This window comes from Orcinus orca, chromosome X (assembly GCF_937001465.1).
Source record: "Orcinus orca chromosome X, mOrcOrc1.1, whole genome shotgun sequence".
NCBI classification, from domain to species: Eukaryota; Metazoa; Chordata; class Mammalia; order Artiodactyla; family Delphinidae; genus Orcinus; species Orcinus orca.
Genome location: NC_064580.1, coordinates 14,408,062 through 14,421,640, shown reverse-complemented (window position 1 = coordinate 14,421,640; position 13,579 = coordinate 14,408,062). Strand labels below are relative to the sequence as shown.

The following is a 13,579-nucleotide window of genomic DNA, read 5'->3' as shown; positions in this document are numbered from 1 at the left end:
TGGGTTTAAAAAGTAAGTGTGTTTGGTTTAAAATAAAAGATATTTTTTAGTGGGATCTGGCTGGAAGGAAATTGCATTTCCCAAACCAGTCTCCCTAAAACCAGGTAAAGGTATACTGCATATATTAGATATATAAGAATACCTGTATTTGCTCATATACGCATAAAACGTTCCCAGGATAATACAAAACAAACAGACCACACTGGCTGCCTCTGGGAAGGAAAACCAAGAAAGATCAGACGCCCATCCCTCCAGCTGATCCTCACGGATAAATGAGCAGACGAGCAATGAACTGCTTTTTAAGAATGAAAATACGTTAACCTCACACGTACAAGAAATACTAGAAAGTTCTCACACTTCGTGTTATCAATGGAGAAAAAGCATAGATGAATTGAGACAAAGGAGAAAACCCAGAAGATAAGACCGAGGCTGAAGAGTAAGGTTCCCATGCAGAGAACACTGACTGTGTGGGAAACACTGGGCAGCTGTGCGGGGCCTGCTGTGGCTACGGGGGTGCGCAGGGGCCCGACACCAGCGCCCCAAGAGCCGCGGGTGATCTGCTGGGAGCAGTGGGCAGAGAGGGACAGGCTTCAATCAAGGGGGCAGGAGGATCACATTCGTGTTTTTTAGGATGATTTTTGTCCAAGACGAGGATAACGGATTTGAAGAGGCCAGTGGTAGAAGCAGGAAGAAAGAGTCAGAGGCTGACAGATTAGATTAGGTGACAGAGGGCAGCATGAACTGAGGAAGTGCAGAGAAACAGACAATGGAGAGAGGTATTTAGAAAGTGATATGGCTAGTACTCAGTAGCCGATGGGCAGACGGGATGAGAGGGGCATCAGAAACAGCCAGCCGTGTACTGGCCCACGTGCCAGGGGCGTGGAGCCAGGGGCGGGAGGGTGAGAACTGCTTTTGTGGGAAAAGACATGTTTAAAGTGACAGTGGGGGGACTTCCCTGGTGGTCCAGTGGCTGAGACTCCATGCTCCCAATTCAGGGGGCCCATTTCAATCCCGGTCGGAGAACTAGATCCCACATGCATGCCGCAACGAAGAGTTCGCATGCCGCAACTATCATTTAAAAAAAAAAAAAAAAAGGATCCCACATGCCACAACGAAGATTCCGCAGGTGGCAACAAAGATCCCACGTGCTGCAACTAAGACCTGGGGCAGCCAAATAAATAAATAAATAAATATTTAAAAAACAAAAAAAAGTGACGGTGGGACATTCAAGTGAAGACATCTGGCAGGTGGTGAGATGTGGCCATCAGGCTCCATGTAGCTAAATAGTAACAGAGTGAGAGCTAGACCCAGGGATCCCCAACACGCAAGGGGCAGGTGAAGGAGGGAAATTGAAATAAAAAGCTTAGGAAGAGGCAGTCACAGAAGCAGGAGACAAACCAGGAGAGGACAATGGGAGCAGGAGGGTCAATTCTAAACCCACGCCAGCAAAATCACAAACGACTACGTGACCTACGTGGTTAGGATCACTTGTGAACAGTAAACCACAAAATGACCTATCAACACACCACGACAGAGAAGCAGGGAAGATTATTTACCATTTCTTTACACACCACTGTCAACCACCCACCAACATAGGATGTGCTCAGTATCTGAAATTTCAAGGGGAAAAACATCCAACACCTGAACGAAAAAATCAAAAGTGCGAAAATACTAAGACTGTTCATTCCAATGGCTGGGACTGAATTCCACATAAGCACCTCTGAAATGCCAAGCCCATGAGCTGCAACACTGCTGACTCAGAGTCCCTAAAAGCCTTCCCCCGTTCCCAGAGGCCACCCCTCTTCCAATCAGGCAGGAAGGACTTGAATACAAGGCCACAGACGAAGCTAGGACAGAGCGAGGCTGCCATCAGCCCAAGCGCACGGCAACATGGGGAATGAGTGACTCCAGCCCAGCCTGGCATCACACCCAATCCCTATTAATCCCCTACCACCAAAATCTTCCACTTTACATCCTCCCATCTACATGGCTAACTCAGGTTGGCATTTTGCTGTCTGGGACATGGAGTTCAACCAAACCAAGCTGAAAGGAGTAAGAAGGAAACCTAAGAACTGAAGAAAGAAAAACACATCAGCCATGAAAACCACAGACTGCTGTCCCGAAAAAGGCCCCTTGCTCTCATCTTAAACAGAAGGCAATGCTCCAAACAGGAGGGGGGACCTACACTGACACCAAACAAACATTAAGGGAATCAGACTGCTGCAGAGTATTACAATGGTCTGTTAAATCCATTCCAGCTCATTCGTGTTACAGAAAAGAGAAGGAACTTGCCCAAGGGCATGCAGAGTCTGCCTGGACCTGGGTGAGAACGTGTCTGGCTTTTCTGCACAATCCCATGAGTCCTTCTAATGGCCATTGGCTGCCAAATACTTCTATCCAGCCCCAGCTCTCCCCAGAGCTCCAGCCCCATATATCCTACCAACTCCTTGACACGTCCTCTTGGCTGTCTCTAAAGCTCAAATTCCAATATGCAACACCGATCTCATGATCTTGCCTCAATACTCCCAACACTAGCTTTTCATTCAGGGCTTCTAGGCTTAACAGATGACATCACCATCCATGCGGTTCCTGAGACAAAGGCCAGGAAATCGTGTCCAGTGTTTGAACTCTAGCCCTACCAGTTCCTAGCTGTGATCGAAGGCAAACTAAGTAAGGTCTTTATACTTCAGGTTTTGTCATCTGAAAAATGGGATAATGACAGGAATTACCTCATAAGATAGCTCTGAGCACTGCAAGAGAGGTGTGTATAAAGTGCTAAGCTCATAGAAAACATCTTTGTACGCACAGCTCCCTCTATCCTCTTGCCTGCTCTCCCCCGCCCCACCCCCCACCTGGTTAACATGGTTCAACGCTTTCCCTTTCAGCTGGAGTGTGACTCCCCTCTGCGAGCCTTCCTTGATCAGCCCCTGCCTGCCAAGGCCAGGACCTAACTTCCCGCCGCCATTTTTCATCCTCAAACCACACTGTAATTTCCACTCACCACATATCATAATTATATATTTACTTTGTGATGGTCTGATCAATGGCCATCTCCTCCAAGAGTCTATAAGCTCCATGAGGGCAGGGACTGGATGTGTTATACCTCATTTTTGTATTCTCAACACAATACCTGGCACTTAATAGGTATTTAGTAAACATTAGTTGCTTGAAGCGCTCAAGAAGCACGTTTACCAGCAGAAAAACGGACCTAGAGATTAGAAGAGAAGTCCCAGGACACCAGTCCAAGTGAGAGCCCATGGCCATCTCAGCCAGGTGGCTACGCAGAAGGGGCCCAGTGAGCCCCATCCAACCACGGCGAGGTTCGGGATTTACTGCTTGTTTGACCGTCATTCTAACAGTTCAGGATGTGGTCTCCACAGCACTAGAACAGACTCTGTAGAAACATGCATGGCCACACCTCACAGATTTTTTACATGAATCCCAGTCCCTCCGATACCTTTCCTAATGTAACCATCACTCCACAGTGGGTGTGATTCTCATGTTTAAAAACACGTATTTTTGTACCACAGGACCTCTAAATGCAGCCAACTACTCCATCTGCGGCTCAGCTGAAGAAACAACTGTCTGTTCCAACTTGGGGGTAAAACTGAGCTCTACTGGACCTAGGTACCAATAAGGGAATTTCAGGAATATTTTTACTACACCCTATGTTTATTTATACAGCAACTCTAGAACCTAGCCTCCTTGTAACATGGGACTCTAATGTATATAGGAAAGTATTTGAAAGAGCAGGTTTTGACATTGGGCAGGCCTGGTTCGAATTCTGGCTCTGCCACTTACTAGTTATGAATGAAACCTTAGACCCAAGACTTGACCTCTCTCGGCCAGTTACCTCATCTATACTAAGAGATACAACAATACCTAGATCTGATAGTTGGAGGAAGAATTATACACAAATACACAGCATATGGCTGAATTATCTACCACCTTTAAGAAAATTCTTTGTACACAGAGTTCTACCTCAGAAGTTAAGTTCTGTACCACGCCTAACACAGAGCCGCATCCCCAGAGGCTATAAAGTGAACACCTCAATCTCCCTTTGCCTTGTTTATTCTCTTCTAGAATACCAGCCCACTTCTTTATGGGACTATCTGACATCACCGGTCTACTGTGAGAAATCCCTGAGCATAAATGATCCTCCTTCCTAAGTTGGACAATTGAAATGTTATACAAACCACCCTACTTCCTCTTGTCTTTAGAATCAAACAGCCAATCCAGTTTTCTCAGGGTTTTTCTCATGCTGACATACACATACACCCTTTTTTGGGACTATGACTTCACCAGCATAGGACTCAGAAATACTACACAAGATAACAGTTGCAGACACGGGGAAAAAATAAGAGCTCTTTATCCAAAGGAAACACTGGAGAAAGGGAAGCTGAAATTTGCTAAGTTGTGGTGTAGCCAGGAGAAACTGGGAGATCACTTGTGCTTCTGCCATATGGTATCGATTACAAACAGGAAACTAGTTGCTGCCACTTGTAAAATAACTGTTCTCCAAACAGCATTGAACTAGGCACTGAGAGAAAATACAGGAGAACCACCTCTGCCTTCCAAAGCTTGCAGTATAACTGGAGGCACAAAACAAAATGGGCAATAGCGAACTATGCACTGAATAAGTAATATTAAAGAATAAGGCAGAGATAAGATAGGCTGTTTTGGAAAAAGTAGAGGCCTCCTGAAGGAGGTGCCTACTGATTAAGCAGATAAAGGTGGAAGGGCATTTTAGACATACCAAAGACTAAGAACCAGCCCGGATTAGTCTAGAGACACTGAGAAGGGGAGAAACACACACAGTAGAAACGATTTAGGAAAATACATAAGCAACAGAACAAGAAGTACAATATTTGCATTAGGGGGCAGTTTTATGTCCTGCTTACAAAAACAAAACAAACAAACAAACAAAAACAGGGCCATCAAGAAGCCATACCCCCGAAGTCTCCCACTGGCATAACCCCACAGCAGCGTCACTTACCCGGATAAGGGAAGCCTGATGCCGAAGGGGTTTGGCTCCTGGGCCCCCCAACGAGGGTCCCTCAGGCTGGACAAGGGGCTGTCTAGCTTCATAAGGAGCTGAAACAGCAGGAGGGAAAGTCAGCATGGTAGACAAAGATTCCACCCAAAAATTATGATTTCACACACAAATTGCTACAGTGTCTGCTTTTCAGGGAAGAATTAGCAAAAGAATTAGAGTTTACAGGGATAGGGCAACCTAAGACAAACAAACCTTGGTGCCCCTGGGTACAATTTAACTGAACAATCTAAAGACAGTCACCCAATTCATGATAAGGCAGGAAAATATTTATATCAGGTTAAGATTAGGAATAAATTAGAAAGGTGGAATGGTGTGAATCTAAACTGGGATAAAAAATAATGAGAGTAGTTAGAAAAGTGCCATGGGCTTCCCTTGTGGCACAGTGGTTGAGAGTCCGCCTGCTGATGCAGGGGACACGGGTTCGTGCCCCGGTCCGGGAAGATCCCATGTGCCGCGGAGCGGCTGGGCCCGTGAGCCATGGCCGCTGAGCCTGCGTGTCCGGAGCCTGTGCTCTGCAACGGGAGAGGCCACAGCAGTGAGAGGCCCGCATACCGCAAAAAAAAAAAAAAGAAAAAAAAAAAAGAAAGAAAGAAAAGTGCCATGTTTTAAGGGTTCAAATTCTAAATATAAGGTAAATTCTACATATACCCTGCTATTTAAAAGGCTTCCATTCATCATCCACACCCCCAAAGAAGAAAAGGAATATGCATTTTGAACATTAAGAATCAACATTGTCATTTATTTTGTTTTATTTTGTTAATACTTTTTTTAAAATTTATTTATTTGACTGTATTGGGTCTTCCTTGCTGCACGCAGGCTTTCTCTAGTCGCGGCGAGCGGGGGCTACTCTTCGTTGCGGTGCATGGGCTTCTCATTGTGGTGGCTTCTCTTGTTGAGGAGCACGGGCTCTAGGCGCGTGGGCTTCAGTAGTTGTGGCACGTGGGCTCAGTAGTTGTGGCTCCTGGGCCCTAGAGTGCAGGCTCAGTAGTAGTGGCGCATGGGCTTAGTTGCTCCGCGGCATGTGGGATCTTCCCGGACCAAGGCTTGAACCCGTGTCCCCTGCATTGGCAGGCGGATTCTTAACCGCTGCGCCACTAGGGAAGCCCCTATTTTGTTTTATTTTTGAAAATAAATGCCACTGTTATCTTTTCCTTAACGGAAAGAATGTAAAACCAAGTAGAGAAAACTACAAAAAGGAATAAATGCATTTTATATTTATTATCTTATCACTTAATAACCAAACTAAAAATAATTTTGCTACCTTTAAGAAAAGGTTTTAAGCCACCAAAATGAATGCATTTTTTTCATTCCTTTTATTTCCAGAACACTTAATAACAACCTTGCCAATATGGTAGGAAAAGTTAAATGTAACCAGGTAGTATTCAGCTCCAACAGAAAGGAGAAATTATCACTTAAAATGAAACCATTTCTGATCTCTGTGGGTTAACAATTCAGGTTTTTGGAAGTATATAAACAAGTAAAATGCCTTTTTTCTGTAGCTTCTTATAAATAAAATTAGGTAGAGACAGCAGAGCAGCCTATTATGGCATCACCTTCAGCGTACTTTGAACTTTTTAAAATAAAGAAGGTATAACAGCACGTTAAGAACAACAAACCACTCTTGGCTCACAACTGCTCTTTGTATTTCCTCCAAGGAACTGGAACACAGTATTATAACACATTAAATTACATTAAAACATCAAAATCACTGCCTGGCAAACCATGACATGGATTTCCTGACCCTGCTAAGAATGTATTAAAAATACAAAACCTGCAAAAGAAACATACACAGAGAACACACAGTCCAAATCTTAAATAAGCCTCACATGGTAAGCAGGTGCTGCCCTCAAAGAAGGATTTTTAAGATCATTCCATTTAGATGGAACATCAAATTTAACTCCTGTCAGGAGGCTTGAACCACAGCAAACTGTACCACGGCTGCGATACCAGTGGTCATGAGCTTCTCCTGGGAAGCTGACCTCACATGCCTCTGCCTCTGGCTCCCCTCAGAGGGAGGGAGCTTCTACTGCTCAGGAGGGACACGTGTGGAGGGAGGGCGCCTGGCCCATGGCTCCAGTCCCTCACCAACAAGGGTCTTCCTTCCCTTGGAAGAGACAAACACATCTTATCAATAAAGCCTGAACACTCAGCCGCATGGTGGGTCATTTTTGGAGAAGCCTGGCCTCAATGGCAAATTTTCTCTTCCTACTCCTGTGGGAAGCCTGAGTTGTCCACACCTGCCTGTGACTGGAAAGATGAGTGTCTAAAGCCCTCTGGTCGCAAATCTTAGACACGTGCTCCAATCAGCTCTACTGGTACCACAGCTGATATTCAGGCCACCATCAGTCTGACTCCTGCCTCGCTCCTCAACTAATGAACTCAGGAGGTAAAAAGGTAAAAGGTAAAAGGCTCGTTGCCTCTACTCTCCTTCCTCCCAAATAAAGCCTGAAACATGCAACTCAATGCAAAATAAACAATTCTTAGATCCCCTTATAAGAGGCTGAATAAGGAACTAGAAGTACCACCTTTCTCCAAGGGGAGGAGTATAAAATGAACCCTAAAGATTTCATCACTCTGAGATTCGTGTCAAACTAGAACAGAGACCACAACTAACTGCCCCATAAAGACTCCCCATCTGCAGTCACCCAATGAATGATATCCAGAAGGTGACTTTCAAGAATACTTAAGAGCTTCAAAAATAAAACGGAGGCTTCCCTGGTGGCGCAGTGGTTGAGAGTCCACCTGCCAATGCAGGGGACACGGGTTCGTACCCTGGTCCGGGAAGATCCCACATGCCGCGGAGCGGCTGGGCCCGTGAGCCATGGCCGCTGAGCCTGCGCGTCCAGAGCCTGTGCTCCGCAGCGGGAGAGGCCACAACAGTGAGAGGCCTGCGTACCGCAAAATAAATAAATAAATAAATAAATATAAATAAAACGGGTGCCAGATTCTAGAGACACAAAAGGAAATATGAGGGAATATCTGAGCACCTACAATGTGCCACGAGTTATGCTAGGAACAGATGTTTATATAACATTCCTCGTTTCATCCACAGAGCAAACCTCTGAGGCAGAGATTATTCCATTTCACAGATAAGGGAAACTGAGGCTGAGAAAAGCAAAATACCCATAGTCACAGAGGCTAGAAATGGACAGAAATTAGAAATGTAGGCCCACTAAGTCTACCTTTAGGCCCAGGAGACGGACATCACAGCCCATGCTCTTAAGTGAGAAGATACCTAGAATTGATACATCAGAATAAGATGTATAAGAAAAAGTAGAACAGACATTGATTTTAAGATAAGACATTAGATATCAGAAGAAACAGGTTATAAGAGTCAAAAGTAGTTGCCTCTGCCTAGAAGGAACATACCTCAATGTAATAAAGCTCATATAAGACAAACGCACAGCTAACATCATACTCGATGGTGAAAAGCTGAAAGCATTTCCTCTAAGATCAGGAACAAGACAAGGATGCCCACTCTCACCACTTTTATTCAACATAGTTTTGGAAGTCCTAGCCATAGCAATCAGACAACAAAAAGAAATAAAAGAAATCCAAATTGGAAAGGAAGAAGTAAAACTGCCGCTGTTTGCAGATGACATGATACTATACAGAGAAAATCCTAAAGCTGCCACCAAAAAACTATTAGAGCACATTAGTGAATTCAGTAAAGTAGCAGTATACAAAATTAACATGAAGAAATCTGTTGCATATCTATACACTAACAAAGAAGTATCAGAAAGAGAAATTAAGGAAACAATCCCATTTACCATCACATCAAAAAGAATAAAATACCTAGGAATAAACCTACCTAAGGAGGCAAAAGACATGTACTCAGAAAACTATAAGACACTGATGAAAGAAAACGGAAGACGACACAAACAAACGGAAATATATACCATGTTCTTGCACTGGAAGAATCAATACTGTTAAAATGACTACACTACCCAAGGCAATCTACAAATTCAATGCAATCCCTATCAAATTACCAATGGATTTTTCACAGAACTAGAACAAAATTTTTTTTTAATTTGTATGGAAACAAAGACCCCGAACAGCCAAAACAATCTTGAGAAAAAAGAATGGAGCTGAAGGGCTTTCCTGGTGGCGCAGTGGTTAAGAATCTGCCTGCCAATGAAGGGGACATGGATTCGAGCCCTGGTCTGGGAAGATCCCGTATGCCGTGGAGCAACCATGCCTGTGCGCCACGACTACTGAGCTTGCGCTCTAGAGCCCGCGAGCCACAGCTACTGAGCCCTCGCACCTAGAGCCTGTGCTCTGCAACAAGAGAAGCCACCGCAATGAGAAGCCCATGCACCGCAACAAAGAGCAGTCCCCACTCGCCGCAGCTAGAGAAAGCCCGCGTGCAGCAACAAAGACCCATTGCAACCAAAAATAAATAAATAAATGTATTTTAAAAAAAAGAATGGAGCTGGAGGAATCACACGTCCTCACTTTAGACTATACCACAAAGCTACACTCATCAAAACAGTATGGTACTGGCACAAAAACAGACACATAGATCAATGGAACAGGATAGAGAGCCCAGAAATAAACCCATGCACATATGGTCAATTAATCTACGACAAAGGAGGCAATAATATACAGTGGAGAAAAGACAGTCTCTTCAATAAGTGGCGCTGGGGAAAGTAGACAGCTACCTGTAAAAGAATGAAATTAGAACATTCTCTAACACCATACACAAAAATAAACTCAAAATGGATTAAAGACCTAAATATAAGACCAGATACTATAAAACTCCTAGAGGAAAACATAGGCAGGACACTCTTTGACATAAATCAGAGCAATATATTTTTGGATCTGTCTCCTAGAGTAATGAAAACAAAAATTTTAAAATGGGACCTAATTAAACTCAAAAGCTTTTGCACGGCAAACGAAACCATAAACAAAATGAAAAGACAACCTGTGGAATGGGAGAAAATATCTGCAAACAATGTGACTGACAAGGGCTTAATTTCCAAAATACACAAATAGCTCATACAGCTCAATATCAAAAAAACAAACAACTCAATAAAAAAATGGGCAGAAGACCTAAATAGACATTTTTTCCAAAGAAGACAAACAGATGGCCAACAGGCACATGAAAAGATACTCAATATCGCTAATTATTAGAGAAATTCAAGTCAAAACTACAATGAGGTATCACCACACACTGGTCAGTATGGCCATCATCAGAAAGGCTACAAATGGGGCTTCCCTGGTGGTGCAGTGGTTGAGAGTCCACCTGCCGATGCAGGGGACGTGGGTTTGTGCCCCGGTCCGGGAAGATCCCACATGCCGCAGAGCAGCTGGGCCCGTGAGCCATGGCCGCTGAGCCTGCGCGTCTGGAGCCTGTGCTCCGCAACGGGAGAGGCCACAACAGTGAGAGGCCTGCGTACCGCAAAAAAAAAAAAAGGAAGTCTACAAATAATAAATGCTGAAGAGGGTGTGGAGAAAAGGGAACCCTTCTACACTGTTGGTGGGAATGTAAATTGGTACAGCTACTATGGAGAACAGTATGGAAGTTCCTTAAAAAATTAAAAATAGAGTTGCCATATGCTCCTGCAATCCCACTCCTGGGCATATATTTGGACAAAAGTCTAATTTGAAAAGATACATGCACCCCAATGTTCAAAGCTGCACTATTCACAACAGCCAAGACATGGAAGCAACCTAAATGTCCATCAACAGATGACTGGATAAAAAAAGATGTGGTGTGTATATTTATATATATATACACACATATACATACAATGGAATATTTACCCATAAAAAAGAATGAAATAATGCCATTTTCAGCAACATGGATGGACCCAGAGATTATCATATTAAGCAAAGTAAGTCAGAGAAAGAAAAATATATTACTTATATGTGGAATCTAAAAAAGTGATACAGGACTTCCCTGGGGGTACAGTGGTTAACACTCCGCACTTCCACTGAAGGGGACGCGAGTTCAATCCCTGGTTGAGGAATTAAGATGCCACATGCTGTGTGGAGAGGCCAAAAAATAAATAAATAATAAATAAATAAATAAGTGTTTACAAAACAGAAATAGACTCACAGACATAGAAAGCAAACTTATGGTTACCAAAGGGCAAAGGAGGGGAGGAATAAATTTGGAATTTGGGATTAACAGATACTACTGTATATAAGATAGATAAACAACAAGGACCTACTGCATAGCACAGGGAACTATATTCAATATCTTGTGATAACCTATAATGGAAAAGAATCTGAAAAAGAATACATATACATATATGTATAACTGATTCACTTTGCTGTACACTGAAACATTGTGAATCAACTGCACTTCAGTTAAAAAAATAAACAATTTTTAAAAAAGGATAGAAAGTAGTTGCCTCTGGAGACCAGAAACAGGTTGAGTGGGAAGAAGTATTACTGCGATTTAAACATCATCTTTTAAAATATAGATAAAATACAGATGGCAGTATCTGCCTCTGAGGGTTGTGGTAAGTAGAAAATAGTGCACATAAAGAACTCTGAACAATGCCTGACACGTAAGTCTTACCCAATGAGCATAAGCTATAGATACGTCCAGCAAAGGAAGCTAGCAGGAGCCCAGAAGAGAGGCAGAAGAGAGGCTCTGAATCACGGACTGGTCCAAAGATGCTCAGTCTGATTTAAAACATACACATACACCCCATTAGCCAGGAATCATGGCAGGGTCTTGGACAGAGAACAACCCCAGAAAAATGTATTCCTAGAAAATTGTCCTAGCAGCTAAGCTGCTTTCTGAAAATGCATAAATCCAAGTTTAAGGATCATGATGTAGGAAGGGGCAACAGAAACTTAGAAAACAATGTTTCAAGAACAAAAGAGTGCCCACAAGGAGATGTCACTTCACATGTAATAGAATAGCTAAGATTAAAAACACTGAAGAAAGAAACTAGAGTACCAACTGCTGGCAAGGAGCACTGAACTCTCATATATTGCCAGTGGGAGTATGCAGCCACTTGGTGAAACTCGGGCAGTTTCTTATACACCTACCCTAAGGTGCAGTAATTCCACTCCTAGGTGTCAGGAAAATGACAACAATGTCACAAAAAGACACACACGAATGTTCATAGCATCCTTATTCATAACAGCCAAACCCTGGAAATAACCTAAATGTCCATCAACAGAAGAATGGATCGTCACACCATGATACATTCATGCAATGGAACAATACTGGGTAATAAAAAGGAACAAACTATTGAGATACAACACCATGGAGAATCTTAACCACTATGCTGAGGGAAAGACACCCGAGAGTACAGTCATTCAATATGATTCCATTTATATGAGGTTCTAGAAAAAGCAAAACTAGCCTACGATGATAAAAATCAGAACTATGCTTGCACTGGGGGGGCACGGGCGGGGAGGGAGTGACTGGAAAGGGGCATCTCTGAGGTGATGGAAATGTTGGTTTTAATGTCAAGCAGACTACTTTTTTACTGAAGTATAGCTGATTTACAATATTAATTTCAGCATAGTGATTCAATATTTTTATAGATTATATTCCATTTAAAGTTATTATAAAATAATAGCTGTATTTCCCTGTGCTGCACAATATATCCTTGTAGCTTATGTATTTCCTACATAGTAGTTTGTACCTCTTAGTCCCCTACTCCCCCACCCTGCAACCACTAGTTTGTTCTCTATATCTGTGAGTAGGTTTCTGTTTTGTTATATTTATTCATCTGTTGTATGTTTTAGATTCCACATATAAGTGATAACATACAGTACTGGTCTTTCTCTGTCTGACTTATTTCACTAAGCATAATACCCTTTTTAGGTCCATCCACATTGCTACAAATGGCAGAATTTCATTCTTTTCTATGGCTGAGTAATATTCTATTGTGTGTGTGTATGTACGTGTATCTTCTTTCTTCATTCATCTGTTGATGGACACTTAGGTTGCTTCCATACCTTGGCTATAGTAAATAATGCTGCTATGAACACTGGGGTCCATGTATTTTTTCAAATTTGTGCTTTCATTTTCTTCAGATATATACTCAGGGGTGGAATTGCTGGATCATATAGTAGGGAAATATTTTATTCATGATCAAAATGGTGGATACATGAGTATATCCATTTGTTAAAACTCAAATTGAAGATTTTATTTTATTTTAAAGAGTTCTTTTTTGATATGGACCTTTTTTTTGTTTTAATTTTTGGCTGTGTTGGGTTTTTCTTGCTGTGTGCGGGCTTTCTCTAGTTGCGGCGAGCGGGGGCTACTCTTCGTTGCAGTGCGCAGGCTTCTCATTGCGGTGGCTTCTCTTGTTGCAGAGCACAGGCTCTAGGCACATGGGTTTCAGTAGCTGTGGCCCGCAGGCTCAGTAGTTGTGGCTCGTGGGCTCTAGAGCGCAGGCTCAGTAGTTGTGGCGCATGGGCTTAGTTGCTCTGCAGCATGTGGGATCTTCCCGGACCAGGGCTCGAACCCGTGTCCCCTGGATTGGCAGGCAGATACTTAAGCACTGCGCAACCAGGGAAGTCCTGATGTGGACCATTTTTAAAGTCTTT

At 43.0% G+C, this 13,579-nt stretch overlaps 1 protein-coding gene across 7 annotated transcripts in view; it reads right to left on the bottom strand.

Moving 5' to 3' along the window:
* REPS2 (RALBP1 associated Eps domain containing 2) overlaps positions 1-13,579 on the bottom strand; it is a 223,933-nt gene that overhangs the window by 127,616 nt on the left and 82,738 nt on the right. For all 7 annotated transcript variants that reach the window (XM_012532959.3, XM_033427890.2, XM_033427889.2 and 4 more), the window contains one exon: positions 4,997-5,094. In XM_012532959.3, the coding sequence (XP_012388413.2) occupies positions 4,997-5,094 (98 nt within the window). The remainder of the gene's footprint in view (positions 1-4,996; positions 5,095-13,579) is intronic.